This window comes from Syngnathus scovelli, chromosome 4 (genome assembly GCF_024217435.2).
Source record: "Syngnathus scovelli strain Florida chromosome 4, RoL_Ssco_1.2, whole genome shotgun sequence".
Lineage (NCBI taxonomy): Eukaryota > Metazoa > Chordata > Actinopteri > Syngnathiformes > Syngnathidae > Syngnathus > Syngnathus scovelli.
In genome coordinates, this window is record NC_090850.1 from 2,001,542 (window position 1) to 2,024,240 (window position 22,699).

Below are 22,699 nucleotides of genomic sequence, written 5' to 3' on the forward strand. Positions count from 1 at the left end.
TGATGTTTTGTTTTTCCTCTCAGCTCACTTGATGCCTACAACCAAATTGAATTATTCTAAATATTGGGTTAATTTTATGTCTGTTTGGCAGGATTGAGTAGTGAATGAGTAGTTCATACGTGTGCATAACAATTCTGAGGTTTGGGTTTCAAATCGATAAGTGATAAGCTGATAGTTTAGAAGTACATACTTTGATGTTTTGTTTTTCCTCTCAGCTCACTTGATGCCTACAACCTAATTGAATTATTCTAAATATTAGGTTAATTTCATATTAGTTTGGCAGTATTGAGTGAGTGAGTGAGTGAGTGAGTGAGTGAGTGAGTGAGTGAGTGAGTGAGTGAGTGAGTGAGTGAGTGAGTGAGTGAGTGAGTGGTTCATACGTGTGCGTCACAATTCTGAGGTTTGGGTTTCAAATCTCTGCTCCAGCCTTCCTTTCTGAATGTCCATGTGCTTAGATATATTAAAGATTCTAAACCAGGTATGGGCAAACTACGGCCCGCGGGCCACATCCGGCCCGCGGGACCGTTTAATCTGGCCCGCCAACCCTAAATAAATTGTATTATTAAACTTTTTTTTTTCGGTCATTTTGCCTGCAATGACTGCGTTTCCCCAGTAGATGGGGAACCACTCGCCTGCGCATTTACTACCGGAAGCCGTGTCAGAAAGCTCGGTGCACACTCACAAGTGCGTGTACGTACTCGGTAGTACGGAAATGGCGCACTCGCGCTCTATTTGTAGCAGTGCCGAATTTAGAGCGTGGGCTGTGACGACAGCATTCTTGTAATTTGCGCGCCGAGTTTTCGGATACAGTTTTACGCTAAAGCCACCCACAAACCTTCCCCTGGAATCCTTCCATTAAAATGAGTCGCCCAAGGAAAAGCAAGGTGGACACTGAGTGCCGAGTGTTTAAAAAGAGTGGCCAATTTGGCTCGACGTACGCGACGTGACGTTCAGCCACATGAACATCAACATCAAATGAACACTGAAAATGAAGGGGAGGCGTTCAAGTTTGTTGTAAAAAAATGCATTTTGAATATGATCTGTACAAATAGCAGGGATTGAAACTAGCGACCATTCTCATTTTCAAACAATGCAGGATGCTCAAGGACATTGATGCACCACCTGTTTGTGACTAATCTTAACCCTTAAAGTTCTTAAGGCTTACTTTAAGGAAGTGTTTTCCGTTTCCTCACTTCTGTTTTTTAGGGATGTTTTTTTTTTTTTTTTTTTAATGCTGTTAATAAATGCATTTGTTTTCAAAAAACTTTTTTTGAATATCCATGCTTTACTACCTACTAAAGGCCAAAACCTTTTATGCAATGACCTTTACAGGTCGTTTATATTACTTCACACAAACACTACATCCATCTGCTCCTGGTTCGGCCCCCCGGTCAAAATTTAGAACCCAATTTGGCCCGCAAGTCAAAAAGTTTGCCCACCCCTGTTCTAAACTGTCCATAGGTTGGTTACTTTAAAAATAATTCTCAAACTTGAAGTTTGTCATGTGAATCATAGGGATTAAATCTTAGAAATTTGTAACCTCTGATCTAGAATCTTAAAAGAGCAAAAATGCAATCCTGTTTGAGATATTATATGATGAAATATAGCAGTTGTTGAGCTGCGAGCACTTCAAATATGAGTGGCAGAAGCCCTATTTTTCTCACTTCTGACCGAGGTCAGAAGGTGATGGGAGCGTTTTCCAGCACTGTGAGGCACGGCTGGAGCAACAGGGGAAGTCTGAATCACAGAAGAACTGGTTTAAGTGGTGAAATGGGTGTGGAAGAAGCACTGGCAGATTCCCTGAGCAGCAACCAAGTTCCATCCCCCAAGTTTTCGAGCGGCTTTTGAGGAACCTTTAAAAGATGGATTTGATGCCGAGCAAGGTCTGGTGAATATACAAGAATTAATAAACAAACATACACAAACTGGTCTAGAAAGTCTCGAAACACAATCATGGCTTGGAAAACCGCAGGAGCATTAGTGAGTCCTAATGGCATGACTGGGTATTCGTAGTGGCTGCTAGAGGCGTTAAACCCTGTTTTCCACAGGCTTAATCAGTGGCTTGGTCTGGGTACTAAATGTCTCATAAGCCGCCAGTCTATTAGGTTATCATATGCTCCAGAGTAATAGTACATGGAGGTTTATGACTCCACTCTGGTCCTTTTAGCTGGACAGGCTGATACGAGGTGATCTTGTTTCCACTGTAAAAGCACCGACCTTCCTGTTATCTGTGCCGTCTCTCCTCCACGCTCTGCCCAGTTGCATGGGCTCCTCCTCTTGTCCCAAGGGAATGTGCTGGGACTAGTTAGATGGCAAACAGTGAGGAGCGGTCGCACCTGATGCTTGGGAATCCCTCTGTCATCCTCAACCTGTGACTGCAAGTCTTCTTGACCTTCCGCAATCTGTGATCTGTTTCAATGCTGACAGTAATTCTCGAATTGCTCCTTAGACTCCCTTGTCCAGATTACGTGACAGATCAACTGGAACGTGTAGCTCCAAGATAGACTCTGCCAGCCCCTTAAGGAAGATGTCAAAGTTCCACCGGCTCTCTACAGTCAGGGTTTAAAAGGGGATGGCATAGTCACTGATTCTTTGCCTTGTTGAAGCCTGCTTAACTCCTGAGCCTTATCCTGGTCCAGTGCTTCTCAATCATTTTCTGTGATGCCTCCCCTAGGGAGAAGAAAACATTTCGCACCCCCCCCCCATGTTATTAACATTAAAGGAAACAAAAATAAATAAAAAAGAAAGATCAACTTACAATAAAGAATAACTATTAATAACATTTTTTTTAGTCTGTAACAGGACAGATTCAATGTGCATCACTTAGCCTGAAATTAAAAAAATAAATTATAATTATTTAAACTATAAACATCCTTGACCAACTGCCATTTTATGCTGAAAAAATAAAATAAAATAATAATAAACATACATAATATGAAATCGAATAACAGCAATAAATAATATTCAATAATATAAGTAATCAGCAACATTAACTCAGGAGCACAATATATAAAACATTTTAACTTACAGAACAAAAATGAATAGATCAATTTGTGCTGTTTTTTTAATCAAAATGAGGCAGCATGACGGAGACCATATCCACGGCTGCAGGTAGTATCAGCTCTTCTGCAATGGTGTGGAGTAATTTGGTACGCTGCTTTATATGATGCTTACAGTGCTTGCTGATTGACTGAAGTAGCATTCATAAAGTGGGATGATTGTTGGCAATATTCAGCCCGTTTTCGCTGAAAAACCTCGAGCATCTTATCAGCGTGATTGGGGTGCAATGACTTTATGTGCCGCCTTAATTTATTTGGCTTCATACTGTCCGCTGCCAACATAGTAAGGCACAGTAAACACACCGGTCTTTCCTCGTCTCCCATCGTAGTCACACTGAAGCCGAGCGGTACGTACATTTCATCATATTTCCTTGTTTTAGCTTTCGCGTGACTCAATTCTCTTATCTCCGTCTCTCTCCGCCGTTCTTTTCAATCCTGTTAAATATTTTTCCATGGTGTCCCACTGCACTTTGTATCGCCTGCTTTGTGCTGTGTGTGAGTATGTTCCGTGCGCTCTACACTGTAGAGCGAACACTCCTTGCGCACACTCTTACAGTCTTCTTCTTCTGTCGTGTGTCTTCAGACTTGCGGCTCCGTTGAGGCGAGCCAGGTCAACGTGTCGTTTCCTCACCCTCCTGCATTGTCCATTGCTGGTGTGTAGCCGGAAGTTGCGGTTGCTCAGCATCTCTATGATGAAGTTAACCATAACCATGTCTGGGATGGTTTCCAGGAGTTTCATATGCAGCCCACGCATCCAGACAGTGTCGTATACAGCTGTGAGGTCCAAGAAGACAGCACCAGCTTTCTCCCCTGCTTGGAAGCTGTCCTCTATGTCTTGGCACAGAAGGGTCACCTGGTCCGCCGTGGACCTACCGCTTCGGAAGACAGCCTGTTCTTTCGACAACTGGGGGTCGATCACTGGGTTGAGACGTGCATGAAGGAGACGTTCCAGGAGCTTGTATGGAACACAGAGCAGTGAGATGGGTCGGTATCCCTTGGGGTCATCACTAGGCTTGTTTGGTTTCGGCAGCGCAATCAACTTCGCACGGCGCCAGATCTTTGGTAGCATCACGCACCGGAGACACATGGAGAGGAAGGAGCACAGCCAGTCGGTTGCCTTCTTGCCTTGATGTTTTATGTATTCCGGGTGGATGCCGTCGATGCCTGGTGCCTTACCAGTTTTCAGCCGTTGGATGGCCAGCCCGAATTCTTGTGTTGTGAAGTCGTGGGATAAGTTGAAATCACAGCCTGGTGCCCTGTGCAGGTCATGGACCCTCACCGATGTTCTTCTGGTGAAATCCTTGTCTGTGTTGGGGAAGCGGCCATTGCTCAGCAGTAGTGACGCGATGGAATTTGCAGAGATGGGACATTGTGCTGGAGTTGTCGACCTGCCCATCAGCTTGTTCATGGTCTGCCACGCCCGACGGCTAGAGTGTGTGAAGTCAATTGATTCCACTGTCTCCATCGATCTTTGCCTGCGTTTCTCATTTAGTCTGTAGATTAGGTTGTTTGCGGCTATGTCCCTGTCTTCACTAGTTTGTGATTCTGTGTGGGCTCGAAGTAGCTCTTCACATTCGTCATCCCAGCAGGGAACATAGGCTTTGCGTACGCCGCGGGGGATTTTCTTCTTGGCGGTGGCCAGCAGCATCTTGCAGTATAAGTCGTAGGCGATGTCCAAGTTGGTGGGGTGTGGGTGTGGGAGACCAGCAGCTGCCTTGTTCACTTGCCGTGAGAAGCCTACCCAGTTTGCTTTCCGGAAGTTCCACCTCTTCACATCCTTCCCTTCCGCAGGCTGGGCCAGAGATGGGATGGTTATAAGAGATGATCGATGGTGTGAACGGGGGAATCTGTCCAGGATACGTATTTCTGGTAGCGGTTCGTTGTCGCAGCATTTTGCAAAGGCCAGGTCCGGGTTGGTGGTGCTGTTCCAGCGTGCAGAGTAGAAAGTGTGTGGCTCCTTTGGGTCGTATAGGAGTGTTGCCTCCGCGGCCGAGGCTCATTCTGCCAGGAATTCACCATCAGCATTGGAGCTGCTCTAGGCCCAGTCTGTGGGCTGGCTGATGAAATCACCAGCATACATGGCGGGGGCTGGGACATCTGGCAGAGATGTTGAGGTGAACCTGTTCGGGGGCGGCTTGTAGATGTTGACGATGGCGGTGTCTTGCACTTGAGTTGTAATCCATTCCACCTCTGCATCTTTTGCGGACTGTGCTATGGCTGACCTTGCAAGCCATGTCGTTACGAACGAACGTCGCTATGCCGTGATGTTTGATGGCGGTGTGACCAGCCAGAGTACCCAGGAAGCTTCAAGAAGTTCTTGTTTTTGATGTGGGTTTACTGCAGTAGAACTATAGTCACCTTGTTTTTAATGGTGATCTGTTCGATGACGTTGAGTTTAGCGCTGGTAAGGCCTTAAACGTTGAGCTACAGTAACGCTAAACCAGCTAGGCTTTGTGCGGTCTGCAGACGCGGCAAAGACATTAGTTTCACTTTTGTAGGCTTATTAAACCTGTAAGATACTCGTAGGGGAGGCCGCGTAGGGGCTGTCTTTTTCTCCCCCACTCTTACAGTGATACCGCCACGCCCACCTACTGCAGTGGATGTCTAATTATCCTTTAATATAGTACAGCCAAAAGAAAAGCATGCTCCCTGGTGTCACACGCGCCCTCCTTGGTTTCGCACCATGCCCCCCCAGGGGGGCGCGCCCCACTATTTGAGAAGGACTGTCCTGGTCCAAGCAGGCATGATCGAATAGCTTTAAAGGGTATCTCAAAAGTCTGTGACAGAGCCGCAAAGCGGGAAGTTATATGCCAATTCTGCCGTGGCCGAGGCTCTGGCTCTTCCTATCAGGCGGGAAATCATGAAAGCCATCACTCTGTGGGAAAAGCCTCGGGAGAGTGTTCAAAGTGTTGGAAAAATGTTTCGAACAGTGTTTCTATCAGTCTGTTAGAAATGCCTTGAATTGTCAAGGCTCCCCAAAGGTTTGCTCAGGGGAGCCTAGATTGATTACCCACCTAGCATATGGCACAGGTTGAACATGTGTGATTGCTTTGGGTCTCTAGCATGGCAAGGGCTAATAATGTAATGCGGGTGGTCCAGCAGATCACTAACTTGCGCTGAAATTTTACACAGCTGTGCAGCCAAGGCCATCTGAAACTCGACAGGCGGGCTTCTTGAGTTAGCAATGTTGCGGCCATCTGCTCCTCTGCTGGGTCCATACTGGCCAAACTGTACAGACAAGCTGGGACTCAGGCGCAGAGATGAATTGGCCGTCAAGAAAGAGCTTTATTAAAGATAGGAAAACAATGACTATGAAACAAACTAAAAGCTCTCCAACTGGGAGGATTACTAACCTGAAAAAAACTAAACGAGTCAATTCTAAAAAAATACTTGGACGCTCTACTCTTAAAACTAAAAAAGAAGCACGCTATAAAAAGAAGGCCAGATTTAAAGGCTCGATTCAAAGACAGCGTACTATGTCGGCGAGAATTTTTCACGTGCAGTCGTGTCGCTCCGAAGGTGACGTCATCCAACTGAAAAAGTGACCAAAAGAGCGGCCTTCAAGGACACAGCCCGTGAATTTGGACAAAGCTTATTTCACATGTGAGGGTAATGGCAAACAGGTGGACATAATCAGGAATAAGGGTGGACATTGATGTTACATGAGGAAAGGCAAGTGACCTGAAACGAGGAGAGTCAGGATTTTCAAAATAAAACAAGGAATGACAAGACAGAAAAAAACTCACACGAAACCACCTCACCACGGTGAATCTGGATGAAGTTTATGAGAGCCTGGGACCTTGGAAGCCTTGGAACCTGCTGCATACACAAAACTGTTGAATTCAATCAGGAGTTTCAAACAAACACGCATGAACAAACAAATCAACGATGGAAAAAAAAAATGTATGACCATTGCAGACATAAAGCACTGTTACTTGATGAATACTGATGTAGTACTATAGACGCATCTCTGAAATCCCCCCCCCCAAGACTGACTGACTTCCTAAAATTTGGTCTTTCAGACAGGGCCTGTTTACAGTATGCTAAGTGGTCTACTGTAGCTAATGCATTGATAATCCATCCATGGAAGATAAATTAAACTTTTTAAAGACTTTAGATAAAAATGAGTCAGTCTTTTCCATGACACGATTTGCATTAAATAGAAATAGAGCTTTTTTGTTTGGTGTATAACTACTATTTCTGTCTTCATGTTTAAACCAAACCTCTAGGAAATGCTGAAGCTGTCCATCATAGACATGATCTTTACAGTGGCCAGCATCCTGCTCATTGATTTCATTAGAGGCTTGGTCGTTCGTTACCTCAGTGACTGTTGCTGTTGGGATTTGGAGAGCAAATTTGTAAGTTGAACACAGAACTAACCCATTATTATTTTCTTATTAATGAATAAAGCACTTTTTTAAATATGCTTAATGTTTCACATTTCTTAAATTGACTAAAGGTGAAAATGTCAGCACATGCAGTGGTAAATAAATACAATAATTAATTATGTATTGGGTTCAAGCGGTATAGGAAATGGATGGATAAATAAATAGGGCTGGGTGATATAGTTAAAAAATATACCATGTTATAACTTTTAACTGTATCGATGCATGTTGCTATTTTTCTATAATCTTCAAAATAATAACCAGAGAAAAAAAATTGATTAATTTATTGTAAAATATAATATTTAACCTTAAATACACAGTCAACTGGCATAACATGAAATTATGTGAAAATGTGAAAAAAATGATTTTGTGTTTGGTTGATCTCATGTTAAAAAATAAACTTCAACTTCAACGTGACTATGAAAAAGTCAAATTAACTGGTCATTTAAAATATTAAACATATTTTTAAACAAAATCTGCTTAGTAGGGCTTAATGCGTCACAATGAACATATTTCACATTAGTCTACGATTGATTTTTTTCTTATTGAAAATCAGAAAACAAATAGATTGAAGATAACATTAAAGACAATTAAGTTGATTAAAGATGAAAATTAAATAAAACAACTCTCAAAAGGAAAAACAATTCAAAATATCTGGTACTAAAGCACGTTTTAGTGATCCTAATTTACTTTGGGCCCTTGTGCCATTGTGGCATGAATGTAATGTCATACTGTATCCTCTGCCTAGATGCAGAATGAAGATATTGGGGTTTGCTTCCTGATTTTTTTTAAATCGATATTATATTGAGCGCAATTTCTATTGTTATTGATCAGCTGTCTATTGCAATATATATTGATATTGAATTATTGCCTAGCCCTAATCATAACAACCATAACAACAATAATAATAATAATAATAATATAACATTAACTTTTCATTTTGGTTTTATTCAACAAGGATGTTATATTTGTCTTTAATGAGGTTTCTGAAGATTTTTAAGTTGCATTGCGTACCAAAATAATGACATCAGCAATGGTACATTATTAAAAATTTCTGCTGTAGCACAATATTGTCTAAGAATTTTTAAACCCTTTCCTAAATCTCTTTTTCAAGCGCGGCAATATGTAATCTATACAATATATAACCACCCCATACCCTTGATTCCCTACTATGTGGTATTGGATACTTCATAAATTATTTTACATCATTAGAATTGATTAGTATGCTGAGAAATATAATGCAATTATGTTAAGTCTTTCGCTGGTGGTTATTTCGTTAAATTCTGCAATTGGTATATTGTATATTGTACTGTACATTTACCCAAATCGAATTGGAAAATTCATGAGATTAGATTAGATTCAAACGATACCAATATTATTTTTTGTATTTCCAGCCTGAATATGGGGAATTCAAAATAGCAGAAAATGTCCTGCACTTGATTTATAACCAAGGGATGATCTGGTAAGTTGAAAGATTTGTAAAATGTTTAGGTAGCTTGGCTGCCATTGAAGTTCTGTTTAAAAGTTAACCGTCTGTTCTGTACTGCTCACTATCCATGCCCTTGTTCGAAACACCCACAATGTCTCAATTGCACTTCTGTAGCTGACACATCAGGTTTCATCATATAATTTCAGAATTGTCACATTGCAGTAAAGAACATAATGTCTTTCACCGTTGTCACCCAGTTGGTGTGTAAATAACTCTTTCTTTCCCACAGGATGGGAGCTTTTTTCTCCCCTTGTCTTCCTGCCTTCAATGTGTTGAAGTTGATTGGGCTAATGTATCTCCGGAGCTGGGCGGTCCTCACTTGTAATGTTCCCCATCAGCAAGTCTTCAAAGCATCCAGGTCAGGCATTTACATCAACTGTAACAGACAGCATACTACAGTATAATGGTTTGAAAAGTTTACGGTCTACAGTGCTCCCTCGCCACTTCACACTTCACATATTGCGGCCTTGGTGCATCGCGGGTTTTTATGAAAACATAAATTGCGGATAAATTTGGTGCATCGTGGCTTTTTGCGGTGTCACTTGGAGCACGGGGCTTTGTCTGCCATACGATTTCACAGCACACGATTGGCCAGCAGAGGAGACTTGACCAATGGGAACATGTTGATCTGTATCCTTGCCGTTAATTGCCGTAGAGCTGTAAGAGCAGCTCTAACCACGCTTTATCTCAGCCTCCCGCAACGTATCCACTCTTCCACTTCATTTGCGTCAGCAGAATCAGCAGCATCTCAGATGTGCACTTTGTTTTGTCACGAACAAGGCATGACAACTAAATGCAACATGGGCTGTTTAAAAATACAACAAAGTGTTGATAAATAAAATTATAAAAGTCTTGTACGGATATCGTAAAAATATTGACTCTTCATCGCAGATTTTCACCTATCATGGGGGGTCTTGGAACCAATTATCAGCAATAAACATTGGATCACTGTACTCCTAACTGGACAAATGTTGCTTCATAATAAAACCGATACATTTACCACTGGTGATTTTACTAATGGAGGGATGGATTTGACGTAACAGTCAGGATAATAGTATATTTCTTTCATGGAAAGCTGTCAATGTTATCGACGGTACTTGGGCACTTGCCCAGGTGCTGAAAGGGATGGCATCTCTTGCGTCCTTAGCCACGGGGGAGTGGGGCTTGCACCCCCAACCCCCTTAAATTTCACCCGCAACAGAACGTCGACGAAATCATACTAGAAACCCGCTCCGGGGAAGTACCCCCGAGGCCAAAATATGGCGGCGTATAAAGGCGGTGGGGCAAAGCCCTCGGGACCCCCGCAGCCCGATTGAGGGTAAACCCCGGAGCAACCGGGTCGGTATGGGCACGGCCTCACGTTGTGCTGGTGCAGAGGTGTCGCTCAACCGATCGCAAAACCCTCGGTTGAACCTGAGGCATTTGGTCTGGGTGGCCGCCTGGAACGTACTCTCACTCCAGGATGACTCCCACGTGCCCGCCTTGTTGGCGGAGCTCGCTCGGCTGGGCATCGCGGTGGCTGCTTTCTCTTAAGTGCGGCGGCCGGGCTCTGGCGAGATCAGGGCAGGTGGATACATCTACCACTGGTCTGGTCGACTCGACGGTCAGCACAAAGAGGGAGTGACCATTGCGGTGGCCGACCGGGTGGCATCGCAGATAAAGGAGGTCACGTCGGTCTCGGAGCATATTATGTGACTACGGCTCGCACACTCGTTGGGCGGAGTATCGTTTGTCGCAGTGTACGCTCCCACCGGGACGAGTGACCCATCTGCGTCTCCTGGGAGGGACACGCTGATTGTTCTTGGGGACTTCAATGCTGTCGCTGGTACCTGCAGGGATGGCTACGATGCATGTGTCGGTCCTCACCGCTCTGGAAATTTCCCCAATGGGGAACGTGACACCAACTCCACCATGATGCTTGACTTTGCCAGGAGTCATGGTTTGAGAGTTGGTGGATTATGGTTCCAGAGTCCGGAATCGTGGCGTTGGACCTGGTATTCAAATACCGGCCTCGTTAGGAAGGAGATTGACCAGGTACTTGTGGACTGTCGCTGCACCCTGCTGCAGAACTGCAGGGTGTTCTGAAGTGCACAGTTCTTCAACACCGACCACAGGCTTCTTGTGGCAATGCTGAAACTACGCCTTCGAGCTCCAAGGAAAGCAACGCCCGGCCAGATTTGGCTGGACGTCAGTCGACTGCAGAAACCTGACGTGGCGGACGCGTATGCCGGGAACTTGGCTGGGAGGCTTGGTGGGCTGGGCGCAACAGAGGACCCGCTGGCACTGTGGGAGGGCTTCAGAGACGCAGTCCTGGCGGCTGCCAGCGATAGCATTCCAGAGATCCCTAGGGATCGTCAAAGTGCTCTTTCCCAGGAGACGGTGGACACAATCGACGAGTGCCCCAAGGCAAGACTAGATGGCAGAACCGGTCGCTACAGGGAACTGCGGCGAGAAGCCATTTGAGCTGCTGGTCGGGACCATGAGGGGCAGGTTTGAGATCTCTGTGAAGCGGTCGAGGGTCACTTGGGTAAAAGAGACGCTCGCCCGGCTTACGAGGCGATTCAAGAACTCCGTTCGTCCGGGCCCCGCCCGCGCAGCTTGACGGTCCTAGCGGCTGATGGCAGTGTCCTATCGGAAGAAGATGGGCTGAAGCGCTCGGCCGAATACTTCGAGGAGTTGTATCGGGCCGAACCTCCACGCTGCAAGCTCTCTGCTGTGGGCATCCAGAACCTGGTGCCTAACCCACCCCTCAGCATTGATGCGCCTACCCTTGAGGAAGTCCGAAAGGCTCTGGGCCAGCTGAGGGATGGAAAGGCTCCAGGAATCTGCGGTTTCTGTGCAGAGATGTTCAAAGCTGGAGGGGATGCCGCCCTCCGATGGTTGCACACGCTGATTTGCTCCGTATGGAGCTCGGGACTCATCCCAATCGACTGGAAAAGGGGCGTTGTCGTCCCTACCTGGAAGGGGAAGGGTGATATCCGGGAGTGTAAAACCACCGAGGGGTTACCCTTGTCTCGGTGCCAGGCAAAGTCTTCGCCCGGGTACTTCTGAACAGGATACGTCAGCAGCTCTTAGACCACTAGCGCCCTGAGCAGTCCGGTTTCACACCAAAAAGATCAACCGTAGACCGCATCCTCACGCTTCGTGTTCTCACCGAGGGCTTTTGAGATTTCGATAGAAAGCTGCTTGCAGCCTATATAGATTTCAAGAAGGCGTTCGACTCAGTCAGTAGAGATACTCCGTGGAGACTTCTGGGGCTAGGCGGGATCCCCCCGCAGCTTGTCCATCTCATCTCGGCTCTATACTCCGACACAGAAAGTGCTGTTAAGTACAGATGCACCACCTCTGACTTCTCTCCAGTCAATACTGGGGTGAGGCACGGGTGCATACTACCCCCATCACTTTTCAGCACTTGTATGGACTGGATTGCGGGCCGCGTTGTAGACAGGATGGGCTGCGGGGCGTCGTTCGGCAATGTTCGGATCACTGATCCAGACATTGCTGACGACGCTGTGATCTTTGCGGAGATCCTAGACGTCTTGACCGAAGCACTTGAAGCACTGAGCGAGGAGGCGGACCCACTGGGACTGCGCTTCTCCTGGATCAAGACGAAGATCCAGGTCTTCGGTGGCTATATGGACGCTGCTATCGAGTCAGCTGATGTGGCGGGCGAGAAGATGGAGATCACTAATCTCGGCAGCGTGGTTCACCGCGCCACTTCGTGTGAGGCTGAGGTCGCTCGTCGGCTTGGTCTTGCGCATGGAGCGATGGGCTCACTGAATGGGACTGTTTGGCGCACCTTATATCTGAGCACGTTGACAAAGGCTCAAGTCTTTTGCTCGCTGGTCATGCCCGTCCTGCTTTACTCTAGTGAAGCATGGACACTGACTGGCGGGCAAAGGCGAAGACTGAACACCTTTGTGTGCACTTCCCTCCGTCGCATCCTCGGGATCCACTGGCGAGACCGTGTGTCAAACCAGACGGTTCTCGAGCGAGCAGGGATGGAGTGCGTCAACTGCCAGATATGGTAGCGACAGCTGACCTTCTACGGCCACGTGGTACGGGACTTGCCCTCGGATCCAGCGAACAGGATTCTGTCCGCTCCGGACCTAAGGGGGTGAAAGCGCCCAGTAGGGCGACTGCGTGCGCGGTGGTTGGAGCAGCTCGGGAAGCATCTTGAGATTGTGGGGGTGTCGGGCGGGCGCTCGGTCCTACGCCGTATGGTCACCGATGGAGTGGAGCAAGAAGGTGAGCGCAGCAAAGCGTCACCGCGACGCATGCCCCCATACCAGACCTGACCCGACCTGTCAATGTGGGGGAGCGGAATATTTGTGTTTTCTTGAGATCTGTATGCAGCATGTATGCGGCACAGCTCCGTGACACCAAATGTCAAGTGTAATTCAGCAGCTTGATATCGTCAGTCAAGATTAATCAAATCATAGTAAGTAATTTACAGCAAACTATTGGGCCTTTAGTTATTTTATTTATTGGTTGATTTATTGAAAATACAAACTCATTACAAGATTAAGGTCGTGAGACAGATTAGTTTTACCCTACTTTTAATGTGTCGGCGTAATATATATATATATATATATATATATATATATATATATATATATATATATATATATATATATATATATATATATATATATATACCGTAATTTTCGGACTATAAATCGCGTTTTTTTTCATAGTTAGGGTGGGGGGGTGACTTATAATAACTCCCCCAGTCACATAAAAAAAAGACTTATGTGTTTTTCTTCAAAAATTTTCAAGGAAAAAAAAAAAAAGTGAAACCACGATAAACAAACCGCAATGTAGCAAGGGATTACTGTAATTTGAATTTCAAGTGACGTCAGCAGCGCGACGCGGCGTGGCGGTTGTTTACAAAAAGGACAAAGATTGATCACGGGATGACGAAGATGACATACTATCTGTCACGTCTCGCCCCCAACTGCCCCACTATGTGTCTGTTGTCTTGGTTTCTGTCTGTGTGCTCGCCCCTCCCCTCCTGTGTGCCCATGATCAGTGTGATTGTTCCCACCTGCCTCTCGTTACCTGTCGTGTATAAAAGTCCTGTCTGCCCCTCTCTCCCGGTCGGATCATTGGTTTTGGTTTTGGGTTTGGTTGCTGCCGTTCGGTGTTGTCGTCCTGTCTTGATGCCGTCATGTCCTGCTGTCTTCTTGTTCCACGTCCCGGTCAGTCAGTCAAGTTGTTGTTTAAGTCATGTCAGTTTACCGATTCTGTATTTTGAGTTGCTTCAATAAACCCTGGTCCAAGCTGCACTTGGTCGTCCTGCTCCATGCTCCACCCGACCGTGACAGAATGATCCGACCACCAAAACGACCAGCGCTTGGACCACCCTTCACCACCAGCTCCCGCTGCGACGCCCGATCCACATCCGAGCATGTTCCAGCGCCATGGGCTTGCAGCCGCCATCGGATCTTGTTCCAGCGCCTTGGACTCACGGCCGCCATCGGAATTCCCCCCCGGCGCCATCAGCTCCGCGACCGTCATCGGACTTCGCTCCCGCGACGCCGGACCCGCGGCCGCCATCGGAGTTCCTCCCGGCACCATCGCCTCCGCGACCGTCATCAGACTTTGTTCCGGCGAAGCTGGACCCGCGCCCGCCATCGGAGTGCTTCTGGCGCCAGCGGCTTTGCGGACGCGATCGGACTCTGGTGCCGCGACGCCGGACCCACGGCCGCCGTTGGAGTGCCTCCCGGCGTCATCAGACTCACGGCCGCCATCGGGCTCCACCCCAGCGTCGCAGGACCCGCGAACGTCAGCAGACATCCAAGCCAGCTGCGTCGGACCCGCGATCGTCCCTGGCTCCACTCCCACTGCTGCTGCGCGTGATGGCTCTTGCCGCCGCGCAGAGCCCCGCCTTCCGAATGTCGCCGATCACTGTACGGACTTTGTGAGTGGCCGCCGTTCGCGGTACAGACTTCCCAAGTCGCCGCCCCAGTGCGGTTGTATTTCCGCGGAGTGCGGTTCTGTTTCCCCAAGTCGCTGCCCGAGCGCGGTTCTGTTCCCCGAGTTTCCGCGGAGTGCGGTTCTGTTTCCCCAAGTCGCCGCCCGTGTGCGGTTGTGTTCCCCAAGTCGCTGCCCGAGCGCGGTTCTGTTCCCCAAAGTCGCCGCCCGAGTGCGGTTCTGTTCCCCAAGTCACCGCCAGAGTGCGGCTCTGTCCCCTAGGTCACCGCCAGAGTGCGGCTCTGTCCCCTAGGGCGCCGCAGGAGTGCGGTTCTGTCCCCTAGGTCACCGCCAGAGTGCGGATCTGTCCCCGCAGTCGCCGCCCGAGTGCGGATCTGTCCCCGCAGTCGCCGCCCGAGTGCGGTTCTGTCCCCGAAGTCACCGCCAGAGTGCGGATCTGTCCCCGCAGTCGCCGCCAGAGTGCGGATCTGCCCCCTAGGTCACCGCCAGAGTGCGGCTCTGTCCCCTAGGTCACCGCCAGAGTGCGGCTCTGTCCCCTAGGGCGCCGCCGGAGTGCGGTTCTGTCCCCTAGGTCACCGCCAGAGTGCGGATCTGTCCCCGCAGTCGCCGCCCGAGTGCGGTTCTGTCCCCGAAGTCACCGCCAGAGTGCGGATCTGTCCCCGCCAGAGTGCGGATCTGTCCCCGCAGTCGCCGCCAGAGTGCGGATCTGTCCCCGCAGTCGCCGCCAGAGTGCGGATCTGTCCCCGCAGTCGCCGCCAGAGTGCGGATCTGTCCCCGCAGTCGCCGCCAGAGTGCGGATCTGTCCCCGCAGTCGCCGCCAGAGTGCGGATCTGTCCCCGCAGTCGCCGCCAGAGTGCGGATCTGTCCCCGCAGTCGCCGCCAGAGTGCGGATCTGTCCCCGCAGTCGCCGCCAGAGTGCGGATCTGTCCCCGCAGTCGCCGCCGGAGTGCGGTTCTGTCCCCCAGGTCGCCGCCCGAGCGCGGTTCTGTCCCCGAAGTCGCCGCCCGAGAGCGGTTCGGTTCCCCAAGTCGCCGCCCGAGTGCGGTTCGGTTCCCCAAGTCGCCGCCCAAGTGCGGTGCGGTTCGGTTCCCCAAGTCGCCGCCCGAGTGCGGTGCGGTTCGGTTCCCCAAGTCGCCGCCCGAGTGCGGTGCGGTTCGGTTCCCCAAGTCGCCGCCCGAGTGCGGTGCGGTTCGGTTCCCCAAGTCGCCGCCCGAGTGCGGTGCGGTTCGGTTCCCCATGTCGCCGCCCGAGTGCGGTGCGGTTCGGTTCCCCAAGTCGACGGTTCGGTTCCCCAAGTCGCCGCCCGAGTGTGGTGCGGTTCGGTTCCCCAAGTCGACGGTTCGGTTCCCCAAGTCGCCGCCCGAGTGCGGTGCGATTCGGTTCCCCAAGTCGCCGCCCGAGTGCGGTGCGGTTCGGTTTCCCAAGTCGCCGCCCGAGTGCGGTGCGGTTCGGTTCCCCAAGTCGCCGCCCGAGTGCGGTACGGTTTGGTTCCCCTAGTTTTTTTTTTGGGACGTCAGGGGACGTCCCTTGTGGGGGGGGGTTCTGTCACGTCTCGCCCCCAACTGCCCCACTATGTGTCTGTTGTCTTGGTTTCTGTCTGTGTGCTCGCCCCTCCCCTCCTGTGTGCCCATGATCAGTGTGATTGTTCCCACCTGCCTCTCGTTACCTGTCGTGTATAAAAGTCCTGTCTGCCCCTCTCTCCCGGTCGGATCATTGGTTTTGGTTTTGGGTTTGGTTGCTGTCGTTCGGTGTTGTCGTCCTGTCTTGATGCCGTCATGTTCTGCTGTCTTCTTGTTCCACGTCCCGGTCAGTCAGTCAAGTTGTTGTTTAAGTCATGTCAGTTTACCGATTCTGTATTTTGAGTTGCTTCAATAAACCCTGGTCCAAGCTGCACTTGGTCGTCCTGCTCCATGCTCCACCCGACCGTGACACTATCGGCATCATCAGCGGCTTTGTTTGTAAGTGACACGAAGGACGAAGAGTTTGAAGGATTTGGAGTGACACAGAAGGTTTGAAAAACTATTATGGCTTTTACGCACGCCCGGTCCTACTCTACGGAGCTCTCTTTCACCTCCGTGGATAGAAGTCGGGGGCCGGCGCTCGGCCGGGTGGCTGTCCGGGGACGGTGAATGGGGCTCGGTCATGGCTTTTACGCACGCCCGGTCCTATTCTATGGATCTCTCTTCCACCTCCGTGGCTGAAAGTCCACGCCGCCACACTCCTGGAAGTTTGTTTTGTTAAATAAAGAGCTGTTTACCAAACCAACGTCTTTCCTGGTACTTTGTTAACGCTACAATATAGTTATATACTAGATCTGTGGAATAACGACAAGGCTGATGTCAGGGCGCACGCGCGGCGTTGTTGACAAAGGACGAGGAATTTGATCGATGGATTTAATGATTTAGAGTGCACAGATGGTTTGATATTATTGCTTATATAATAGTTATTTGATATCTAATTAATATATCATTATATGGGCCTGTGGAATATTTTGAAGTGCAAGCGCCGTCAGCGGCGCGCACCCATTGTTGACAAAGTACGATCGATGGATTTAATGAATTGGAGTGACACAGATGGTTTTATAAATGTGTTATTTATGTAATAGTTATTTGAATAACTCTTAGCTCTTCGTTTGTGTTTATGTCACTTTAGCATACCTATCGTTTAGCCCAGGGGTGGGCAAACTTTTTGACTTGCGGGCCGAATTGGGTTCTAAATTTTGACCGGGGGGCCGAACCAGGAGCAGATGGATGTAGTGTTTGTGTGAAGTAATATAAACGACCTGTAAAGGTCATTGCATAAAAGGTTTTGGCCTTTAGTAGGTAGTAAAGCATGGATATTCAAAAAAGTTTTTTGAAAACAAATGCATTTATTAACAGCATTTAAAAAAAAAAAAAACATCCCTAAAAAACTGCTATCAGCGATTCTCATAAAATACGACACTGTTATTATGAATAACAGTCTCCATCACTTCAGTGCCTGCAGGTCAGATTAATGAAAGATGTTTATTTTATGAGATCACATCAAACGGCAAACATTCTGACCAAATATATCATCTTGAAGAATCGGTGAAAGCATACATCCAAATAAAGTAACCAAAACGGCAACACGGTGAGGGGTATCTGAAAATCAGAGCAGAGTTTTAACTCACAAACACCTGGTAACAGAGGTGAGGAAACGGGAAACACTTCCTTAAAGTAAGCCTTAAGAACTTTACAGGTTAAGATTAGTCACAAACAGGTGGTGCATCAATGTCCTTGAGCATCCTGCATTGTTTGAAAATGAGAATGGTCGCTAGTTTCAATCCCTGTTATTTGTACAGATCATATTCAAAATGCATTTTTTTACAACAAACTTGAAAGCCTCCCCTTCATTTTCAGTGGGAACAGTGTTGTTGGTCTCCCTTTTTTTGCTAGTGTGTCATAGTCTGGAGTAAAATTTGTTGTGGCAATTCTTAGGAGAGATCCGATGTGTTGGTCCGTTTACCTAGATCTGTGACGGGTTGATGTTGATGTTCATGTGGCTGAACGTCACGTCGCGTACGTCGAGCCAAATTGGCCACTCTTTTTAAACACTCGGCACTCGGTGTCCACCTTGCTTTTCCTTGGGCGACTCATTTTAATGGAAGGATTCCAGGGGAAGTTTTGTGGGTGGCTTTAGCGTAAAACTGTATCCGAAAACTCGGCGCGCAAATTACAAGAATGCTGTCGTCACAGCCCACGCTCTAAATTCGGCACTGCTACAAATAGAGCGCGAGTGCGCCATTTCCGTACTACTGAGTACGTACACGCACTTGTGAGTGTGCACCGAGCTTTCTGACACGGCTTCCGGTAGTAAATGCGCAGGCGAGTGGTTCCCCATCTACTGGGGAAACGCAGTCATTGCAGGCAAAATGACCGGAAAAAAAAGTTTAATAATACAATTTATTTAGGGTTGGCGGGCCGGATTAAACGGTCCCGCGGGCCGGATGTGGCCCGCGGGCCGTAGTTTGCCCATACCTGGTTTAGCCTGTTGTTGCTCCTTCATGTCTGTTCTTGGTGTTGGATTTTGTCAAATAAATTTCCCCCCAAAATGCGATTTATGCTCCGGAGCGACTTATATATGTTTTTTTTTCACGTTATTGTGCATTTTATGGCTAATGCGACCTATATTCCAGAGCGACTTTAGGGTATATATATACGTCCGTATGTACGTACGTACGTACATACATACATATTATGTACATACATTACATATACCGGAGTGAAGGGCTATGGCGATGGTGTCTTCTTTGGGTCTGTTTGCTTTGTGCGCAAAATGGTGGGGGTTGAGTCTGGAAGGCAGGTTTTATTTGATGTGCTGAGCAGCCAGTTTCTCAAATCAGTCTGCCATTCTGACACCCTGCAAGTGAATTTTATTCTCTAATTGATACAGATCGCGTCCTCGACATATTTGTATTATTTTACCATGTCAGTTATGGGCTTCAGTCTGGTTTTCTCATCTCACAATTTTCCAGATCTGTGGTAATGGTGGTAAACGCGTCTTCTTCATCTTCCAGAAACACAACATTACATGAGTGATGTCCTTGACCACTGATGATGTCGCATATTATTCACCCCTACAATGTTTATTTGGCTCACCAGATGCGGTGTAAAATAGTACCCACATACACTCAAGCCCCTAAGCACAGGAAAGATACTTAACTGCACTATTAAATGCTATTGCACGCTAGTTCTATTAAGTGTGACCTCATATACCCCATTTGTATTCTAAAGACGGAAATTGACAAACACAAAAGTGTCTGCCGCACGGCAATGGTTTCCGCCTTTCACTCAATGCCTCCTGCAGCAGGGATACCTACTTGGTACAACACCGGCCATACTCTGTTGTGAGCTCGACGATTCGCATGCATTTGCCATGCATCTTTATGTTTCTGAGTTTTTATCGATAGTCTTTGGAGACATACTCAACTACACTACTTGTTTTTACACTGCTAACGTGCCGAGACGAACAGGGAATGGTAGAGCAAAAGGCGGGATAGAGGGGCGTGGCTAGTGCGTCGGTTCGGAAGTCGGAAATTGGTTCGTGAGTAGATGCAAATTATTTGAGAGGCTCCGGTTCGTATCTCGAAAAGTTCATAAGTATAGGCGTTCGCAAGTAGAGGCACCACAGTATCTTTACAACAGAATTGATTAAGCAGTCGGATTATTTTTTTTACACAATCCTAAAAAAAGGTGCTAACCCGTAAAGCAGGGGTGTCCAAACTTTTTGCATGGAGGGCCAGATTTGATAAAGTGAAGGGGCCTGGGGGCCAATAGTTTTTCAGACATTTTTTAACTACAGAAATTTCATGCAAATACACACTGTTATGAAACAAATTTCATTGTCCCAATTGTCTTTATTTTTTAAATGACAAAATAACCAAATATAAACCACTCAGAAAGATGTGAACTCTAAAAACACAAATTCTGCCTTTCATTTATTTCCGAAGAGTCAGATAACATTGAACAAACTGTATGAAATACCTTAAATTTACAAGAGTTTAAAATTATTTTTGCCTCATGTACATTTTAAACAGGAGTTATAAGTAATGCAAAGTCGTCTGTTATTATTAAAACTTAAAACAAGTGAATTTTTCTCTTGTCATTTACAATATTATAATCAGAAAGTAATAGTTTTTGTCACATCTACAGGTTCATAACATCAACAGTATTAACATGGCTACTTCGTAATATTTAATATTAAGTAATTTTTACTTTTGATTTACTTTTGACTCACAGCCCCACGTAATGAATCGCTGTTGTGATGCCAGTTCAGCTTGGAGCTGCTTCACTTTATCAGCACGGTCACTCCCTGTTAGCTTGTCGTATGTGTTACCATGTTTAGTCTGATGGCGTCTCTTTAGGTTGAAATCCTCAAACAAGGCAACCGTCTCTTTACAAATTAGACAAACACAATTGCCTTGATTTTCAGTGAAGAAGTAATGTAATTCCCATTTCTCTTGAAAGCAACGGCCTTCAATGTCAACTTTCCTAGTTTTCTTTGCAGTCGCCATGGCAGAAATGAGCGTAGAGGGGTGGTGCTGCCACCTTTTGGTAATAGGAGGAATTATAGTTTCAAGTTTCATGATTTATTTTATTTTTTATTCAGTTTGACAGTGCAGGCGGGCCATAAATAATACATTATAAGACCGAAGCTACGGGCCAAATGAAATCTGACCGGGGGCCGGATTTGGCCCGCGGGCCGGACTTTGGAAATGCCTGCCGTAAAGGAAAAGCCTAAAAAAAGTATCTAATAGTCAGCATTATCAGCACAGTATACTTTCATACATATCAATTAAAGACACTTTTAGCATAATCTGTGATTTGCTTTACTTTATCCATTTCAAAATTAATCAATTTTGCTGTCTGTTTATTGCAGATCAAATAATTTCTACTTGGCGATGCTGCTCTTTATGCTCTTTTTGTGTATGCTGCCCACAATATTTGCCATTGTAAGATACCGACCATCACAGCACTGTGGACCATTTAGGTAAGACGAACCCTCTTCATGGGTAGCACGCTGGGGCACTGATTTGCATGTCTGCCTCACAGTCCAGAGGTGCGGAGTTCGGTTCTGGCTGCTTCCTGTGTGGAATTTGCATACTCTCGTGCCTATGTGGGTTTGCTCCCGGTACTCCTGTTTACTCCCACCAAAACTTACATGGTAGGCTGATTGACCACTCCAAATTTTCTGAATGTGTGATTGTGTGTGTGGGAGTAGGTGTTTGTCTATATGTGCTCTGCGATTGGCTGGCAAACAGTTCAGGGTCTACTCCGCCTGGCACCCAAAGACTGCTGGGATAGACCCCAGCACCACCATGAGACTTATGAAGATAAGCTATTCAGAAAATGAATGAATAAATGAACCCTCTTCATTGTCATAGTTGAATTCCCAAAATGTAGTCACTGGATTCAACCCATCAGTATAGTGACAAAACATGGGATTCTCACGTTGGCAGGCATTGTTCTAAACCAATTGGCCACAGTTGACAAATGGTATTTTTTGACACAATACAGTATGTCTACTGTATCTCATAATTGTTAAAGTACTTGGGTCTTTTTTCACCTGCGTTAACTCACTGAAATTAATTTCAAAGCGTTTTTTTGTTGCTGATTAACCAGTACATGTCTTGTGATTCTCATTACGGCAGGGATTTAAGGATGATAACGTCTTATCTTGTTTCATTGTGTGATAATCCATCCATCCATCCGATCCATTTTCTGAACCGCTTAGTCCCCACGGGGGTCGCGGGCGTGCTGGAGCCTATCCCAGCCGTCATCGGGCAGTAGGCGGGGGACACCCTGAACTGGTTGCCAGCCAATCGCAGGGCACACAGAGACAGACAACCAATCGCACTCACACTCACACCTAGGGACAATTTGGAGTCTTCAATCGTCCATGTTTTTGGAATGTGGGAGGAAACCGGAGTGCCATGTTTTTGGAATGTGGGAGGAAACCGGAGTGCCCGGAGAAAACCCACGCGGGCCCGGGGAGAACATGCAAACTCCACACAGGGAGGGCCGGAGGTGGAATCGAACCCGCACCCTCCCAACTGTGAGGCGGACGTGCTACCCAGTGCGACACCGAGCCGCCCTGTGTGATAATCAAAGAATAAAAATATTTTGCAGTGGTCAAGAGAAAATCTATGACATCATATCTGAAACAGTGGCCAGCGACTTTCCCCTGTGGTTCAGTAAAGTGATGAGTTACATCACCAGCCCTGTTGTAGTGTTGCCAGCACTACTTCTTCTCTTGTAAGACCATACACTCGCACGCACATGCATTCTCTCTCTCTCTCTCTCTCTCTC

The 22,699-nt window shown here is 47.2% G+C and overlaps 2 protein-coding genes across 5 annotated transcripts in view; one reads left to right on the plus strand and one right to left on the minus strand.

The window, feature by feature from the left end:
- The window catches only part of LOC125966882 (transmembrane channel-like protein 3), a 96,607-nt gene that overhangs the window by 66,507 nt on the left and 7,401 nt on the right, over positions 1 to 22,699 (plus strand). For all 3 annotated transcript variants that reach the window (XM_049717397.2, XM_049717395.2, XM_049717399.2), the window contains 5 exons: positions 7,289 to 7,417; positions 8,839 to 8,906; positions 9,163 to 9,291; positions 21,270 to 21,380; positions 22,520 to 22,645. In XM_049717397.2, the coding sequence (XP_049573354.1) occupies positions 7,289 to 7,417; positions 8,839 to 8,906; positions 9,163 to 9,291; positions 21,270 to 21,380; positions 22,520 to 22,645 (563 nt within the window). The remainder of the gene's footprint in view (positions 1 to 7,288; positions 7,418 to 8,838; positions 8,907 to 9,162; positions 9,292 to 21,269; positions 21,381 to 22,519; positions 22,646 to 22,699) is intronic.
- The window catches only part of il16 (interleukin 16), a 171,786-nt gene continuing 158,267 nt past the window's right edge, over positions 9,181 to 22,699 (minus strand). For both annotated transcript variants that reach the window (XR_011086740.1, XM_049717389.1), the window contains one exon: positions 9,181 to 9,309. Coding sequence is in view for 1 of the 2 variants with exons in the window: in XM_049717389.1 (XP_049573346.1) it covers positions 9,293 to 9,309 (17 nt within the window). In the remaining variant the exon portion in view is untranslated. The remainder of the gene's footprint in view (positions 9,310 to 22,699) is intronic.